The following is a 19,438-nucleotide window of genomic DNA, read 5'->3' as shown; positions in this document are numbered from 1 at the left end:
TCCCTATAGGGACGGACTGGTCCCTATTGGTCCTTACTGGTCCTTATAGGGTCAGACAGGTCCCTATAGGGTCGGACTGGTCCCTATTGGTCCCTATTGGTCCCTATTGGTCCCTATTGGTCCCTATAGGGTCGGACTGGTCCCTATTGGTCCCTATAGGGTCGGACTGGTCCCTATTGGGCCCTATTGGTCCCTATAGGGTCGGACTGGTCCCTATTGGTCCCTATTGGTCCCTATAGGGTCAGACAGGTCCCTATAGGGTCGGACTGGTCCCTATTGGTCCCTATTGGTCCCTACTGGTCCCTATAGGGTCGGCCTGGTCCCATACCGGCCACCTCAGCGATGTCCCCGGGTACGAGGTCCCTGGCCTTGATGCGCTGCACGGCCCGACGGTCGGCGCGATACACCTTGCCCATCTCCGGCTCGTATTCCTTCAGGGCCTCGATGGCGTTCTCCGCATTGCGTTCCTATAGGGATATATGGGGTTATATGGGGGGATATGGGGTTATATGGGGTTATATGGGGTCTTATGGGGGGATATGGGGGCCTATCGGGGGGTTATGGGCTCGTATTCCTTTAGGGCCTCGATGGCGTTCTCCGCATTGCGTTCCTATAGGGATATATGGGGTTATATGGGGTCTTATAGGGTTATATGGGGTTATATGGGGTCTTATGCGGGGATATGGGGGGATATGGGGGTTATGGGGGGATATGGGCTCGTATTCCTTTAGGGCCTCGATGGCGTTCTCCGCATTGCGTTCCTATAGGGATATATGGGGTTATATGGGATTATATGGGGTTATATGGGGTTATATGGGGTTATATGGGATTATATGGGGTTATATGGGGGGATATGGGGGGGTTATGGGCTCGTATTCCTTCAGGGCCTCGATGGCGTTCTCCGCATTGCGTTCCTATAGGGATATATGGGGTTATATGGGGTTATATGGGGTTATATGGGGACTTATAGGGTTATATGGGGTTATATGGGGTCCTAATGGGGTCTTATAGGGTTGTATGAAGGATATGGGGGGATATGAGGGGGTTATGGGCTCGTATTCCTTCAGGGCCTCGATGGCGTTCTCCGCATTGCGTTCCTATAAGGATATATGGGGTTATATGGGGTTATATGGGGTTATATGGGGTCTTATAGGGTTATATGGGGTTATATGGGGTCCTAATGGGGTCTTATAGGGTTGTATGAAGGATATGGGGGGATATGAGGGGGTTATGGGCTCGTATTTCTTCAGGGCTTCGATGGCGTTCTCTGCATTGCGTTCCTATAGGGATATATGGGGTTATATGGGGGGATATGGGGTCTTATAGGGTTATATGGGGTCTTATAGGGTTCTATGGGGTCTTAATGGGGTCTTATAGGGTTATATGGGGTCCTAATGGGGTCTTATAGGGTTATATGGGGGGTTATGGGCTCGTATTCCTTCAGGGCCTCGATGGCGTTCTCCGCATTGCGTTCCTATAGGGGATATATGGGGTTATATGGGATCTTATAGGGTTATACGGGGTCATATAGGACTATATGGGGTCTTATGGGGGGATATGGGGTCTTATGGGGGGATATGAGGGGGTTATGGGCTCGTATTCTTTTAGGGCCTCGATGGCGTTCTCCGCATTGCGTTCCTATAGGGGGTATATGGGGTTATATGGGGTTATATGGGGTTATATGGGGTTATATGGGGTCTTATAGGACTATATGGGGTTATATGGGGTCTTATGGGGGGATATGGGGGGCTATGGGGGGTTATGGGGGGATATGGGGGGGTTATGGGCTCGTATTCCTTTAGGGCCTCGATGGCGTTCTCCGCATTGCGTTCCTATAGGGATATATACGATCCTATAGAGTCTTATAGGATTATATTGGGACTTATAGGGTTATATGGGGGGATATGGGGTCATATAGGACTATATAGGGTCTTATGGGGGGATATGGGGTCTTATGGGGGGCTATGGGGGGGTTATGGGCTCGTATTCCTTCAGGGCTTCGATGGCGTTCTCTGCATTGCGTTCCTATAGGGATATATGGGGTTATATGGGGGGATATGGGGTCTTATAGGGTTATATGGGGTCTTATAGGGTTCTATGGGGTCTTAATGGGGTTTTATAGGGTTATATGGGATCCTAATGGGATGTTATAGGGTTATAGGGGGGGTTATGGGCTCGTATTCCTTTAGGGCCTCGATGGCGTTCTCCGCATTGCGTTCCTATACGGATATATGGGGTTATATGGGGTCTTATAGGGTTATACGGGGTCTTATAGGACTATATGGGGTTATATGGGGTCTTATGGGGGGATATGGGGGGCTATGGGGGGTTATGGGGGGTTATGGGGGGGTTATGGGCTTGTATTCCTTTAGGGCCTCGATGGCGTTCTCCGCATTGCGTTCCTATAGGGATATATGGGGTTATATGGGGTTATATGGGGGGATATGGGGCCTTATAGGGTTCTATCGGGTCTTATAGGGTTCTATGGGGTCTTATGGGGGGATATGGGGGGCTATGGGGGGTTATGGGGGGATATGGGGGGGTTATGGGCTCGTATTCCTTCAGGGCCTCGATGTCGTTCTCCGCATTGCGTTCCTATAGGGATATATGGGGTTATATGGGGTCTTATAGGGTTATATGGGGTTATATGGGGGGATATGGGGTTATATGGGGTCCTAATGGGGTCTTATAGGGTTATATGGGGTCCTAATGGGGTCTTATAGGGTTATATGGGGGGTTATGGGCTCGTATTCCTTTAGGGCCTCGATGGCGTTCTCTGCATTGCGTTCCTATAGGGAATATAGGGGTTATATGGGGTTATATGGGGTTATATGGGGTTATATGGGGTTATATGGGGTTATATGGGGTTATATGGGGTTATATGGGGTTATATGGGGTCTTATAGGGTTATATGGGGGGATATGGGCTCGTATTCCTTTAGGGCCTCGATGGCGTTCTCCGCATTGCGTTCCTATAAGGATATATGGGGTTATATGGGGGGATATGGGGTTATATGGGGGGATATGGGGTCATAATGGGGTTATATGGGGTCTTATGGGGGGATATGGGGGGTTATGGGCTCGTATTCCTTCAGGGCCTCGATGGCGTTCTCCGCATTGCGTTCCTATAGGGATATATGGGGTTATATGGGGTTATATGGGGTTATATGGGATTATATGGGGTTATATGGGAGGATATGGGGTTATATGGGATTATATGGGGTTATATGGGGTTATATGGGGTTATATGGGGTTATATGGGGTCTTATGGGGGGATATGGGGGGTTATGAGCTCGTATTCCTTTAGGGCCTCGATGGCGTTCTCCGCATTGCGTTCCTATAGGGATATATGGGGTTATATGGGGGGATATGGGGGGATATGGGGTTATATGGGGTCCTAATGGGGTCTTATAGGGTTATATGGGGTCTTAATGGGGTTTTATAGGGTTATATGGGATCCTAATGGGATGTTATAGGGTTATAGGGGGGGTTATGGTCTCGTATTCCTTCAGGGCCTCGATGGCGTTCTCCGCATTGCGTTCCTATAAGGATATATGGGGTTATATGGGGTCTTATAGGGTTATACGGGGTCTTATAGGACTATATGGGGTTATATGGGGTCTTATGGGGGGATATGGGGGGGTTATGGGGGGTTATGGGGGGATATGGGGGGGTTATGGGCTCATATTCCTTTAGGGCCTCGATGGCGTTCTCCGCATTGCGTTCCTATAGGGATATATGGGGTTATATGGGGTTATATGGGGTCTTATAGGGTTATATTGGGACTTATAGGGTTATATGGGGGGATATGGGGTTATATGGGGTCTTATGGGGGGATATGGGGGGGTAATGGGGGGATATGAGGGGGTTATGGGCTCGTATTCCTTCAGGGCCTCGATGGCGTTCTCCGCATTGCGTTCCTATAGGGATATATGGGGTTATATGGGGTCTTATAGGGTTATATGGGGTCTTATAGGGTTATATGGGGGGATATGGGGCCTTAATGGGATCTTATAGGGTTATATGGGGTTATATGGGGTCCTAATGGGGTCTTATAGGGTTATATGCGGGCTATGGGGGGGTTATGGTCTCGTATTCCTTTAGGGCCTCGATGGCGTTCTCCGCATTGCGTTCCTATAGGGATATATGGGGTTATATGGGGTCTTATAGGGTTATATGGGGGGATATGGGGTCGTAATGGGGTCTTATAGGGGTGTATGGGGGGGTTATGGGGGGCTATGGGGGGGTTATGGTCTCGTATTCCTTTAGGGCCTCGATGGCGTTCTCCGCATTGCGTTCCTATAGGGATATATGGGGTTATATGGGGTCTTATAGGGTTATATGGGGGGATATGGGGTCGTAATGGGGTCTTATAGGGGTGTATGGGGGGGTTATGGGGGGCTATGGGGGGTTATGGGCTCGTATTCCTTTAGGGCCTCGATGGCGTTCTCCGCATTGCGTTCCTATAGGGATATATACGATCCTATAGAGTCTTATAGGATTATATTGGGACTTATAGGGTTATATGGGGGGATATGGGGTTATATGGGGTCTTATGGGGGGATATGGGGGGGTTATGGGGGGATATGGGGTGTTATAGGGGGGGTTATGGGCTCGTATTCCTTCAGGGCCTCGATGGCGTTCTCCGCATTGCGTTCCTATAGGGATATATGGGGTTATATGGGGTCTTATAGGGTTATATGGGGACATATGGGGGGGATATGGGGCCTTAATGGGGTCTTATAGGGTTATATGGGGTCTTATGGGGGGATATGGGAGGTCATGGGGGGATATGGGGGCTATGGGGGGGTTATGGGCTCGTATTCCTTTAGGGCCTCGATGGCGTTCTCCGCATTGCGTTCCTATAAGGATATATGGGGTCATATGGGATCTTATAGGGTTATACGGGGTCTTATATTACTATATGGGGTTATATGGGGTCTTATGGGGGGATATGGGGGGTTATGGGGGGGTTATGGGCTCGTATTCCTTTAGGGCCTCGATGGCGTTCTCCGCATTGCGTTCCTATAAGGATATATGGGGTCTTATAGGGTTATATGGGGTCTTATATTAGTTCTATGGGTCCTATGGGGTTCTATGGGATTCTATGGGTTTCTACGGGGTCCTATGGGGTTCTATGGGTCCTATGGAGTTCTATGGGGTCCTATAGGGTTCTATGGGGTCCTATGGGGTCCTATAGGGTCCTATGGGGTCCTATAGGGTTCTATGGGATTCTATGGGGTCCTATAGGGTTCTATGGGATTCTATGGGGTTCTATGGGTTCTATGGGATTCTATAGGGCTCTATGGGGTTCTATGTGGTTCTATTGGGTCTATGGGGTCCTATAGGGTCCTATGGGGTTCTATGGATTCTATGGGATTCTATGGGGTTATATGTGGTTCTATTGGGTCTATGGGGTCCTATAGGGTCCTAAGGTGTTCTATGGGGTTCTATGGGGTCCTATGGGGTCTATGGGATCCTATAGGGTCCTATGGGGTTCTATGGGATTCTATGGGGTTCTATGGGGTCCTACAGGGTCCTATGGGGTCCTATAGGGTCCTATGGGGTTCTATGGGGTCCTATAGGGTCCCCACCTGCCAGACCCCGACGACGGCGTTGGCGATGAGGATGAGGAGGATGACGAAGGGCTCCACGAAGGCCGTGATGGTTTCCTCCCCTTCTTCAAACCAGGCCAGCACCTGCAATGGGATATAGGGCAGGATATGGGGTTAATGGGGGGATATGGGGGGATATGGGGGGATATGGGGGGATACGGGGGGATATGGGGTGGATATGGGGGGATATGGGGTGGATATGGGGGGGTATGGGGGATATGGGGGGTATATGGGGGGATATGGGGTTAATGGGGGGATATGGGGTATATGGAGGGATATGGGGGTATATGGGGTGGATATGGAGGGGATATGGGGGGAATTGGGTCTCTATGGGGTGGATATTGGGGGATATGGGGTTAATGGGGGGATATGGGGTGGATATGGGGGGAGATGGGGGGGATATGGTGGGATATGGGGGGACATGGGGGGGATATGGGGTATATGGAGGGATATGGGGGATATGGGGGGGATATGGCGGGATATGGGGGGATATGGGGGGATATGGGCTGAATATGGGGGACATGGGGGGGATATGGGGGTATATGGGGTGGATATGGGGGGATATGTGGGGGATATGGGGGTATTTGGGTCTCTATGGGGTGGATATTGGGGGATATGGGGTTAATGGGGGAAATGGGGGGATATGGGGGGGTATGGGGGGGATATGGCGGGATATGGGGGGTATATGGGGTATATGGAGGGATATGGGGGTATATGGGGGGGATATGGGGGTATATGGGGGGGATATGGGGGGATATGGGGGGGCTATGGGGGGATATGGGGGGTATATGGGGTATATGGAGGGATATGCGGGTATATGGGGGGGATATGGGGGTATATGGGGTGGATATGGGGGGGATATGGGGGTATTTGGGTCTCTATGGGGTGGATATTGGGGGATATGGGGTTAATGGGGGGATATGGGGTGGATATGGGGGGGTATGGGGTGGATATGGGGTAGATATGGGGGGGATATGGGGGGATATGGAGGGGATAACGGGGGATATGGGGGATATGGGGGGATGTGGGTCTCTATGGGGTGGATATGCGGGGATATAGGGAGATATGAGGGGGATATGGGGTGGATATGGGGGGATATGGGGGGGATATGGGGGGGTATGGGGTGGATATGGGGGGATATGGGGTGGATATGGGGTGTATGGGGGGGTATGGGGTGGATATGGGGGGATATGGGTCTCTATGGGGTGGATATGGGGGGGATATGGGTTGGATATAGGGTGTATGGGGGGGTATGGGGTGGATATGGGGGGATATGGGGGGATATGGGGGGATATGGGGTGGATATGGGTGGATATGGGTCTCTATGGGGTGGATATGGGGGGATATGGGGGGATATGGGGTAAATGGGGGGATATGGGGGGTATAGGGGGATATGGGGTGGATATGGGGTGGATATGGGGTGGATATGGGGGGATATGGGGTGGATATGGGGGGATATGGGCGTATATGGGGGATACGGGGTGGATATGGGGGGATATGGGGGGATATGGAGGGGATATGGGGAGGTATGGGGGTATGGGGTGGATATGGGGTGTATATGGGGTGGATATGGTGTGAATATGGGGTGGATATGGGGGGATATGGGGCAGCTATGGGGTCTCTATGGGGCAGCTATGGGTCTCAATGGATCCCAATGGAACTCAATGGGACTCAATGGGACTCAATGGGACTCAATGGGACTCAATGGAACTCAATGAGACTCAATGGGACTCAATGGGACTCAATGGGTCCCTATGGGCTCCCTATGGGGTCTTTATAGGGTCCCTATGGGGCAGCTATGGGGTCTCTATGGGGCAGCTATGGGGTCCCTATGGGGTCTCTATGGGGTCGCTATAGGGTCTCTATGGGGTCCCTATAGGGTCCCTATGGGGTCGCTATGGGGCAGCTATGGGGTCCCTATGGGGCAGCTATGGGGTCCCTATGGGCTCCCTATGGGGTCTCTATGGGGCAGCTATGGGGTCCCTATGGGGTCTCTATGGGGCAGCTATGGGCTCTCTATGGGGTCTCTATGGGGTCTCTATGGGGTCCCTATGGGGCAGCTATGGGCTCTCTATGGGGTCTCTATGGGGTCTCTATGGGGTCCCTATGGGGCAGCTATGGGGTGGTTATAGGGTCGCTATGGGGTGGTTATAGGGTCGCTATGGGGCAGCTATGGGGTCCTTATGGGGTCGCTATGGGGCAGCTATGGGGCAGCTATGGGGCAGCTATGAGGTCCCTATGGGGCAGCTATGGGGTCTCTATGGGGTCTCTATGGGGTCGCTATGGGGCAGCTATGGGGCAGCTATGGGGTCCCTATGGGGTCTCTATGGGGTCTCTATGGGGTCGCTATGGGGCAGCTATGGGGTCCCTATGGGGTCCCTATGGGGCAGCTATGGGGTCCCTATGGGGTCCCTATGGGGTCCCTATGGGGTGGTTATAGGGTCTCTATGGGGTCGCTATAGGGTCTCTATGGGGTCTCTATGGGGCAGCTATGGGGTCGCTATGGGGTCCCTATGGGGTCTCTATGGGGTCGCTATGGGGCAGCTATGGGGTCTCTATGGGGCAGCTATGGGGTCCCTATGGGGCAGCTATTGGGTCTCTATGGGGTCTCTATGGGGCAGCTATGGGGTCCCTATGGGGTCCCTATGGGGTCCCTATGGGGCAGCTATGGGGTCCCTATGGGGTGGTTATAGGGTCGCTATAGGGTCCCTATGGGGTCCCTATGGGGCAGCTATGGGGTCTCTATGGGGTCTCTATGGGGTCTCTATGGGTCGCTATGGGGCAGCTATGGGGCGCTATGGGGTGACTCACAAAGGAGATACAGGCGGCCAACAATAGGATCCGAACCAGGAGATCCTCAAACTGCTCCACAACCAGCTCCCAAATGGTTTTACCTGGGGGCATTAATTAGCGTTAATTAGGGGTAGGTGTTAATTAGGAGGGGGGGGATATGGTAATGAGGGGCTGGGGATGGTAATTAGGGGGTACATATGTTAATTAGGGGGGTCCAAAGCCTTAATTAGGGGCTATTAATTAAGAGGTGGATGGTGATGCGTTAATTGGGAGGGTGTTTTAATATGTTAATTAGGGGAATATGTTAATTAGTAGGGGATTGATATGTTAATGAGGAGCTGGGGAGGGTAATTAGGGGGTATGCATGTTAATTAGGGGGGTGTGGTGTCTTAATTAGGGTAATTAGGGGCTGTTAATTAAGGGGGCGGTAATGATGGAGCAGAGGATGCGTTAATTGGGGCGGTGTTTTAATATGTTAATTAGGGGAATATGTTAATTAGGAGGGGGGTGATATGTTAATTAGGGGCTGGGGATGGTAATTAGGGGGTACGTATGGTAATTAGGGGGGGTATGTTAATTAGGGGGGGACCATGTTAATTAAGGGAGTCATATGTTACTTAAGGGGGAGGTATGTTAATTAGTGGCCCATGTTAATTAGGGGGGGTCATGTTAATTAGGGGTCCCATGTTAATTAAGGGGGGGGTATGTTAATTAGGGGTCCCATGTTAATTAGGGGGGATCATGTTAATTAGGGGGAGACCATGTTAATTAGGGGGGGACCATGTTAATTAGGGGGGTATGTTAATTAGGGGGGGTATGTTAATTAGGGGGGGTATGTTAATTACGGGGGGTGATGTTAATTAGGGGGCCCATGTTAATTAGGGGGGGTCATGTTAATTAGGGGGGGACCATGTTAATTAGGGGGGGTCATGTTAATTAGGGGGGACCATGTTAACTAGGGGTCCCATGTTAATTAAGGGGGGGTATGTTAATTAGGGGTCCCATGTTAATTAGGGGGGGTCATGTTAATTAGGGGGGGTCATGTTAATTAAGGGGGGGGTATGTTAATTAGGGGGCCCATGTTAATTAAGGGGGGGCGTATGTTAATTAAGGGCCCATGTTAATTAGGGGAGGTCATGTTAATTAAGGGGGGGGTAATGTTAATTAGGGTCCCATGTTAATTAAGGGGGGGTCTCACCTTCCTCAGCCGGCAGCTCTGGGGGGGGAGAGAAAATGGGGTTAATTAATGGGGGATAATTGACACCATTGACCCCATAGACCCCATAGAGCCCTATAGACCCCATAGAAACCCCATAGAACCCAATAGACCCCATTGATCCCATTGACCCCATTGACCCCATTGATACCTTAGAGCCCTATAGACCCCATTGACCCCATTGACCCCATTGATCCCATTGACCCCATAGAGCCCAATAGATCCCATTGACCCCATTGATCCCATTGATCCCATAGAAACCCCATAGATCCCATTGATCCCATAGGGACCCCATAGAGCCCTATAGACCCCATAGAAACCCCATAGAGCCCATTGACCCCATTGATCCCATAGGGACCCCATAGAGCCCTATAGACTCCATTGACCCCATTGATCCCATTGATCCCATTGACCCCATTGACCCCATTGATCCCATTGACCCCATTGAACCTATTGACCCCATAGAGCCCTATAGACCCCATTGACCCCATTGATCCCATTGATCCCATTGACCCCATTGACCCCATAGACTCCATTGACCCCATAGATCCCATAGGGACCCCATAGATCCCATTGACCCCATTGATCCCATTGACCCTATTGACCCTATTGACCCCATAAACCCCATTGAACCAATTAACCCCATTGACCCCATAGGGACCCCATAGAGCCCAATAGACCCCATAGAAACCCCATAGAGCCCATTGACCCCATTGATCCCATAGGGACCCCATAGAGCCCTATAGACTCCATTGACCCCATTGATCCCATTGACCCCATTGACCCCATTGATCCCATTGATCCCATTGACCCTATAGACCCCATTGAACCCATTGATCCCATTGACCCCATTGATCCCATAGACCCCATAGACCCCATAGAAACCCCATAGAGCCCAATAGACCCCATTGAACCTATTGACCCCATTGATCCCATTGACCCCATTTACCCCATTGAACCTATTGATCCCATTGACCCCATTGACCCCATAGGGATCCCAGAGACCCCATAGACCCCAATCGACCCCATAGAAACCCCATTGACACCATTGACCCCATTGACCCTATTGACCCTATTGACCCCATAAACCCCATTGAGCCCATTGACCCCATAGACCCCATTGACCCCATTGAACCTATTGACCCCATTGACCCCATTGATCCCATTGACCCCATAGAAACCCCATAGAGCCCAATAGACCCCATTGACCCCATTGACCCCATTGACCCCATAGAGCCCAATAGATCCCATTGACCCCATTGATCCCATAGACTCCATTGACCCCATAGATCCCATAGGGACCCCATAGACTCCATTGATCCCATTGACCCCATTGATCCCATTGACCCCATAGAAACCCCATTGACCCCATTGACCCCATTGACCCCATTGACCCCATAGACCCCATTGATCCCATTGACCCCATTGACCCCATAGACTCCATTGACCCCATAGATCCCATAGGGACCCCATAGATCCCATTGACCCTATTGATCCCATAAACCCCATTGACCCCATAGGGACCCCATAGAGCCCAATAGACCCCATAGAAACCCCATAGAGCCCAATAGACCCCATTGACCCCATTGACCCCATAGACCCCATTGAACCTATTGACCCCATTGACCCCATTGATCCCATTGACCCCATAGAAACCCCATAGAGTCCATAGACCCCATTGACCCCATTGACCCCATTGATCCCATTGATCCCATTAACCCCCATTACCCCCCACATTACCGTAATCCTCCTAATAGAACCGCATCCCATTAACCCCATTAACCCCCATTAAACCCCATACTACCGTAATCCTCCTAATAGAAGCCCCCCCCACCAAACCCCCCCATTAAACCCCCATTAAACCCCCATTAAACCCCATTAACCCCCACTCCCAAACACCCACCAGACCCCCCCAATTAATTAACCCCCTTAATTACCCTTAATTAACCCCTTAATTACTCTTAATTAACCCCCCTAACCCCCATTAACCCTCATTAAACCCCATTAACCCCCACATTACCGTAATCCTCCTAATAGAACCCCACCCCCAAACCGCCCCACACTTAATTAACCCCCTTAATTACCCTTAATTAACCCTCCTAACCCCCATAAGCCCCCAATTAAACCCCATTAACCCCCATTAAACCCCATTACCCCCCACATTACCGTAATCCTCCTAATAGAACCGCATCCCATTAACCCCCATTAAACCCCATTAAACCCCATATTACCGTAATCCCCCTAATAGAAGCCCCCCACACCAAAACCCCCCATTAAACTCCCATTAACCCCCATTAACCCCCACCCCCCCACCCCCCCAATTAATTAACCCCCTTAATTACCCTTAATTAACCCTTAATTACCCTTAATTAACCCCCCCACACCAAAACCCCCCATTAACCCCCATTAAACCCCATTACCCCCCACACTACCGTAATCCTCCTAATAGAACCCCACCCTCATTAAACCCCCATTAACCCCCCCCCAATTAATTAACCCCCCCCAATTAATTAACCCCCTTAATTACCCTTAATTAACCCCCCTAACCCCCATTAACCCCCCATTAAACCCCATTAACCCTCATTAAACCCCATTACCCCCCACATTACCGTAATCCTCCTAATAGAACCTCACCCCAAAACCCCCATTAACCCCCATTAACCCCCATTAAACCCATACTACCGTAATCCTCCTAATACAACCGCACTCTAAAAGCCCCATTAAACCCCATTAACCCCCATTAAACCCCATTAAACCCCACTAACCCCCAACCCCCCCACCCCCCCCAATTAATTAACCCCCTTAATTACCCCTAATTAACCCCCCTAACCCCAATTAACCCCCATTTACCCCCATTAGCCCCCCTAACCCCCATTAGCCCCCATTAAACCCCATTAACCCCCACATTACCGTAATCCTCCTAATAGAACCTCACCCCAAAACCCCCATTAGCCCCCCCCACTTAATTAACCCCCTTAATTACCCTTAATTAACCCCCCTCACCCCCATTAACCCCCCATTTACCCCCATTAACCCCCCATTAAACCCCATTAAACCCCATTAACCCCCATTAAACCCCATTACCCCCCACATTACCGTAATCCTCCTAATAGAACCGCACCCGAAACCCCCTTTAACCCCCATATTACCCCCCATACTACCGTAATCCCCCTAATAGACACCCCCCACACAAAAACCCCCCATTAAACCCCATTACCCTCCACACTACCGTAATCCTCCTAATAGAACCCCACCCCAAACCCCCCCACACTTAATTAACCCCCTTAATTGCCCTTAATTAACCCTCCTAACCCCCATAAACCCCCATTAAACCCCATTAACCCCCCCATTAACCCCCATTACCCCCCCATATTACCACCCATACTACCGTAATCCCCCTAATAGACACCCCCCTCAATTCCCCAGCCCCCCCCCCCCCACTTAATTAACCTCCCCCAATTAATTAACCCCCTTAATTACCCCCTTAATTAACCCCCCAACCCCCATTAAACCCCATTAAACCTCATATTACCGTAATTCTCCTAACAGAACCCCCCCAAAACCCCCATTAAACCCCATTACCCCCCACACTACCGTAATCCTCCTAATACAACCGCACCCCAAAACCCCCATTAACCCCCCCCAATTAATTAACCTCCTCAATTACCCTTAATGACCCCCCATATTACCGTAATCCCCCTAATAGAAGCCCCCCCCACCAAAACCTCCCATTAAACCTCATTAAACCCCCATTAAACCCCATTAACCCCCACCCCCAAACACCCACAGACCCCCCCAATTAATTAACCCCCTTAATTACCCTTAATTAACCCCTTAATTACCCTTAATTAACCCCCCTAACCCCCATTAACCCCCCTAACCCCCATTAGCCCCCATTAAACCACATTACCCCCCACACTACCGTAATCCTCCTAATACAACCGCACTCCAAAACCCCTATTAACCCCCCCCAATTAATTAACCCCCTTAATTACCCTTAATTAACCCCCCCCCACTTAATTAACCCCCTTAATTACCCTTAATTAACCCTCCTAACCCCCATTAACCCCCCATTAACCCCCATTAACCCCCATTAACCCCCCATTAAACCCCATTAACCCCCATATTACCGTAATCCTCATAATAGAACCGCACCCAAAACCCCCTTTAACCCCCATATTACCCCCCATATTACCGTAATCCTCCTAATAAAAGCCCCCCCACACCAAAACCCCCCATTAAACCCCCATTACCGCCCACATTACCGTAATCCTCCTAATAGAACCCCACCCCAAAACCCCCATTAACCCCCCCACTTAATTAACCTCCTCAATTACCCTTAATGACCCCCCATATTACCGTAATCCCCCTAATAGAAGCCCCCCCCCACCAAAACCTCCCATTAAACCTCATTAAACCCCCATTAAACCCCACTAACCCCCACCCCCAAACACCCACAGACCCCCCCAATTAATTAACCCCCTTAATTACCCTTAATTAACCCCTTAATTACCCTTAATTAACCCCCCTAACCCCCATTAACCCCCCTAACCCCCATTAGCCCCCATTAAACCCCATTACCCCCCACATTACCGTAATCCTCCTAATAGAACCTCACCCCAAAACCCCCATTAACCCCCCCCCAATTAATTAACCCCCTTAATTACCCTTAATTAACCCTCCTAACCCCCACAAACCCCCATTAAACCCCATTAACCCCCCCATTAACCCCCATTACCCCCCCATATTACCCCCCATACTACCGTAATCCCCCTAATAGACACCCCCCCCTCAATTCCCCAGCCCCCCCCCACTTAATTAACCCCCCCCAATTAATTAACCCCCTTAATTACCCTTAATTACCCCCTTAATTAACCCCCCAACCCCCATTAAACCCCATTAACCCCCATATTACCGTAATCCTCCTAATAGAACCGCACCCCAACCCCCCTTTAACCCCCATATTACCCCCCATATTACCGTAATCCTCCTAATAGAAGCCCCCCCACACCAAAACACCCCATTAAACCCCCATTAACCCTCACCCCCCAACCCCCACAAACCCCCCCCAATTAATTAACCCCCTTAATTACCCTTAATTAACCCCCATTACCCTTAATTAACCCCCCCAACCCCCATTAATCCCCATTACCCCCCACATTACCGTAATCCCCCTAATATAACCCCACCCCAAAACCCCCATTAACCCCCCCCCCCCCCACTTAATTAACCCCCCCCAATTAATTAACCCCGTTAATTACCCCCCTAACGACTCACCATTATGGCCGTACTTTTCCAACGCCCTCCTGACCTGCTCGGCGCTCAGCCCGACGTTCTCATTCACCCCAAAGAAAGCCAAGCATTGCTCGGCCGTTTTCGCGTGCGCGTTTTCCATCGGTGTCGGCAATTACGGTAATTACCGTAATACAATCCAAGCCCCCCCCCCCCCTTTTTCTCCCTCTATTTAAATAGAGACGCGGCCCCTTTAAGACGACCCCCCCCCCAAAATAAAGACCCCCCCCCCACTTTTAACCGCCGGCTCCGAAGCCCCAAAGCCGCCCCACAACCGGACACTGGGGGGCTTTTATAGGGGGCGGCCCCCCCCACGCCCCTCCCCACTTTAAAGACACCACCCCCCCCCCCCCCCCCCCCACATTAAAGCTCCACCCCCCCCCATATATAAAAGCCCCCCCCCCCCCATTAAAGGGCCCCCCCACATTAAAGGGCCCCCCCCCATTAAAGGGCCCCCCCTATCAAAGCCCCCCCCACATTGAAGGCCCCCCCCCCATTAAAGCCACACCCCCCCCCATTAAAGGCCCCCCCCGCCACATTAAAGCCCCTCCATCCCCATATATAAACCCCCCCCCCATTAAAGCCCCCCCCCCCATTAAAAGCCCCCCCCCACATTGAAGCCCCTCCCTCTATTAAAGGACCTCCAACCCCCCCCACACATTAAAGCCCCCCCCCCATTAAAGGCCCCCCTATATTAAAGCCCCCCCCCCCCTCCAAGGTCATTGCCCCCCCACCACAAAGACCCTCCCCCCCCCATTAAAGGGCCCCCCCCCCCATTAAAAGCCCTCCCTCATTAAAGCCCACCCCCCCCAATTTAAAGCCCCCTCCCCCCCCTAAAGCTCCCCCCCATTAAAGCCCCCCCCCCCGATATAAAAGCCCCCCCACCCCATTAAAGTCCCCCCCTTTAAGGTCATTTAAGCCCCCCCATTAAAGCCCCTCCCCCCCATATATAAAAGCCCCCCTCCCCCCCCCCATATAAAAGCCCCCCCCTCATTAAAGCCCCCCCCACATTGAAGCCCCCCCCCCCCCCACTAAAGGACCCCCCCCCATTAAAGCCCTCCCCCCCCTCCAAGGTCGTTTCCCCCCCCCAAAGATCCCCCCCATTAAACCCCCCCCCACAAAGACCCTCCCCCCCCCCCCACATTAAAGATGCCCCCCAAAAGCCCCCCCCCCCCCCCCAAGCCCTTCCCCCCCATTATAGGACCCCCAACCCCCAAAGACCCTCCCCACCATTTAAAGCCCCCCCCCCAATTAAAGCCCCCCCTCTATTAAACACCCCCCCATTAAAGGCCCCCCCCAAGGCCCCCCCCACATTAAAGCCCCTCCCCCCCTATTAAAGGCCCCCCCCCCCCCAAGGTCGTTCCCCCCCCCATTAAAGGGACCCCAACCCTCCCCCCATATAAAAGCCCCCCCCCCACATTAAAACCCCACCCCATTAAAGCCCCTCCCCCCCCCCCCATATATAACCCCCCCCCCCCAAGGAGCCTATGAAACCCCCCCCCCCCCATTAAAGTCCCACCCCCCCATATATAAAAGCCCCCCCCCCAAGGTCGCTCCCCCCCCCCCATTAAAGACGCTCCCCCCTCCATTGAAGCCCCTCCCCCCCATTAAAAGACCCCCCCCCATTAAAGGACCCCCCCCAATTAAAGACTCCCCCCTACAAAGCCCCTCCCCCTCCCCCCATTAAAGATCCCCCACCCACCATTAACGCCCCCCACCATTAAAGGACCCCCAACCCCCCCCCCATCAAAGCACCCCCCCCTCCAAGGTCATTGAACCCCCCCCCCCCAAATCCCCTCCCCCCCCATTAGAGCCTATCGAACCCCTGCCCCCCCCCCCCGAATTAAAGCCCCCCCCCCATAGTCACGTGATGGCAACGCCCCCCCACCCCCACCCCAAATCCAACCCCCCCCCCCTTATATTGGCAATGGTTGGAGGTCACTTAAGGTCACTCATAGAGACCCCATAGGGACCCCATAGAGACCCTATAAAGACCCCATAGGGACACATTGAGTTCCATTGAGTTCCATAGAGACCCCATAGCTGCACCATAGATACCCCATAGATACCCCATAGCGACCCCATAGCTGCCCCATAGCGACCCCATAGACACCCCATGGAGACCCCATAGCTGCCCCATAGGGACCTCATAGAGACCCCATAGCTGCCCCATAGGACCCCATAGGACCCCACAGATACCCCATATCTGCCCCATAGAGACCCCATAGAGCCCCATAGGACCCCATAGAGACCCCATAGGGGCCATGTCCTCTCTATGGGGTCACAGTGGGTCACGGGTCCCCCCCTCAGGTCCCCCCATAGGGGTGTGGGGCTGCCCCATAGCGGGGGGGCGGTGTAGGGTTGCTGCCCCATAAGCTCCAACACCTGCTGTTGTTCAGCTCTGGTTACATATGGGGGATGGGGGGGGGGGGGCTGCCCCATAGCGACCCCATAGAGACCCCATAGAGACCCCATAGTGACCCCATAGCTGCCCCATAGAGACCCCATAGCTGCCCCATAGCTGCCCCATAGAGACCCTATAGGGACCCCATAGCTGCCCCATAGCGACCCCATAGGGACCCCATAGAGACCCCATAACCTGCCCCATAGAGACCCCATAGGGACCCCATAACCTGCCCCATAGAGACCCCATAGCCTGCCCCATAGCGTGACCCATAGCCTGCCCCATAGAGACCCCATAGCCTGCCCCATAGCCTGCCCCATAGAGACCCCATAGAGACCCCATAGCGCGCCCCATAGCTGCCCCATAGCGACCCCATAGCTGCCCCATAGCGTGCCCCATAGCCTGCCCCATAGCTGCCCCATAGCCTGCCCCATAGCGACCCCATAGCTGCCCCATAGAGCCCCAATAGGGACCCCATAGAGGCCCCATAGCCTGCCCCATATCCTGCCCCATAGAGACCCCATAGTGACCCCATAGAGACCCCATAGCTGCCCCATAGCCTGCCCCATAGAGACCCCATAGCCTGCCCCATAGAGACCCCATAGCTGCCCCATAGAGACCCCACAGCCTGCCCCATAGCGTGCCCCATAGCGTGCCCCATAGCCTGCCCCATAGCCTGCCCCATAGAGACCCCATAGAGACCCCATAGCTACCCCATAGCCTGCCCCATAGCGTGCCCCATAGCCTGCCCCATAGCTGCCCCATAGAGACCCCATAGAGACCCCATAGCTACCCCATAGCCTGCCCCATAGCGACCCCATAGCTGCCCCATAGTGACCCCATAGCTGCCCCATAGAGCCCCAATAGGGACCCCATAGAGACCCCATAGCTGCCCCATAGCCTGCCCCATAGAGACCCCATAGCCTGCCCCATAGAGACCCATAGAGACCCCATAGGGACCCCATACCCTCCCCCTCCCCCCCCCAGCCCCATAGCTGCCCCATAGCGATGCCCTTGTGGGGGGGTCATGGTGCACATCAATATCCTTATATGGCCATGGCCCCAAAATAGCATCCATGGGGTTATGGGGTCGGGGGGGGGGGGGGGGAACAGGTGGGGGGGGGAGGAGCCAAAGACCCACAGCTGCTGCCCCCCCCCCCCGCCCTATAGGGAGATATGGGGTGGGAGGGGGGGGGGTATATATAGGGTCAAATGGCCCTAAAAGGGCCCTAAAAGGGGATTAAAATGGGTTTATATGGGCCCAAAATGGCCCTAAATGGGCCCAAAATGGGCTTAAATGGGCCCTAAATGGGGGGAAATGGCCCCAAAATGGGCTTAAATGGGGGGAATTGACCCCAAAATGGCCTTAAATGGGGTTATATGGCCCTAAATGGGGTTATATGGCCCTAAATGGGTTTATATGGCCCCATAATGGGCCTAAATGGGGAGAAATGGACCCAAAATGGCCTTAAATGGGCCCAAAATGGCTCTAAATGGGGTTATATGGCCCTAAATGGGGTTATATGGGCCCAAAATGGCCCTAAATGGGGGAAATTGACCCCAACATGAACCTAAAAGAGGTTATATGGCCCTAAAAGGGGTTATATGGCCTTAAATGGGGTTATATGGCCCCAAAATGGCCCTAAATGGGGAGAAATGGCCCCAAAATGGCCCCAAATGGGGGGAAATGGCCCCAAAATGGCCTTAAATGGGGCCAAAATGGCCCTAGATGGGGAGAAATGGCCCCAAAATGGCCCTAAATGGGTTTATATGGCCCTAAATGGACTTAAATGGGGAGAAATGGCCCCCAAATGGACTTAAATGGGGGGAAATGAGCCCAAAATGGCCCTAAATGGGGGAAAATGACCCCAAAATGGCCTTAAATGGCCCCAAAATGGGCCGAAATGGGGGGAATTGACCCCAAAATGGGCTTAAATGGGGGGAAATGGCCCCAAAATGGGCTTAAATGGGCCCCAAAATGGCCCTAAATGGGGGGAAATGGCCCCAAAATGGACATAAAAGGGGTTATATGGCCCAAAATTGGTTTATATGGCCCCAAAATGGCCCTAAATGGGGGGAAATGGCCCCAAAATGGGCTTAAATGGGCCCAAAATGGCCC

General features: G+C 52.5%; 1 protein-coding gene across 7 annotated transcripts in view; it reads right to left on the bottom strand.

Annotated features, from left to right (window-relative positions):
- Window positions 1–15,079, bottom strand: part of LOC107307529 (sarcoplasmic/endoplasmic reticulum calcium ATPase 1) — a 99,598-nt gene extending 84,519 nt beyond the window's left edge. For all 7 annotated transcript variants that reach the window (XM_085533366.1, XM_085533360.1, XM_085533361.1 and 4 more), the window contains exons 1-5: window positions 14,901–15,079; window positions 9,606–9,623; window positions 8,426–8,508; window positions 5,594–5,698; window positions 329–467 (exon numbers count right to left, since the gene is read on the bottom strand). In XM_085533366.1, coding sequence (XP_085389492.1) covers window positions 329–467; window positions 5,594–5,698; window positions 8,426–8,508; window positions 9,606–9,623; window positions 14,901–15,018 — 463 coding nt within the window. In that variant the 5' untranslated portion in view covers window positions 15,019–15,079. The remainder of the gene's footprint in view (window positions 1–328; window positions 468–5,593; window positions 5,699–8,425; window positions 8,509–9,605; window positions 9,624–14,900) is intronic.
- Window positions 15,080–19,438: the final 4,359 nt, after the last annotated feature.

The sequence above is a fragment of the Coturnix japonica genome, unplaced genomic scaffold (genome assembly GCF_054131305.1).
Source record: "Coturnix japonica strain WE unplaced genomic scaffold, WE-NBRP24 Scf058, whole genome shotgun sequence".
Classification (NCBI taxonomy): Eukaryota; Metazoa; Chordata; class Aves; order Galliformes; family Phasianidae; genus Coturnix; species Coturnix japonica.
The sequence above is the reverse complement of the archived record's forward strand: the minus strand, read 5'-3'. Positions and strand labels throughout refer to the sequence as shown.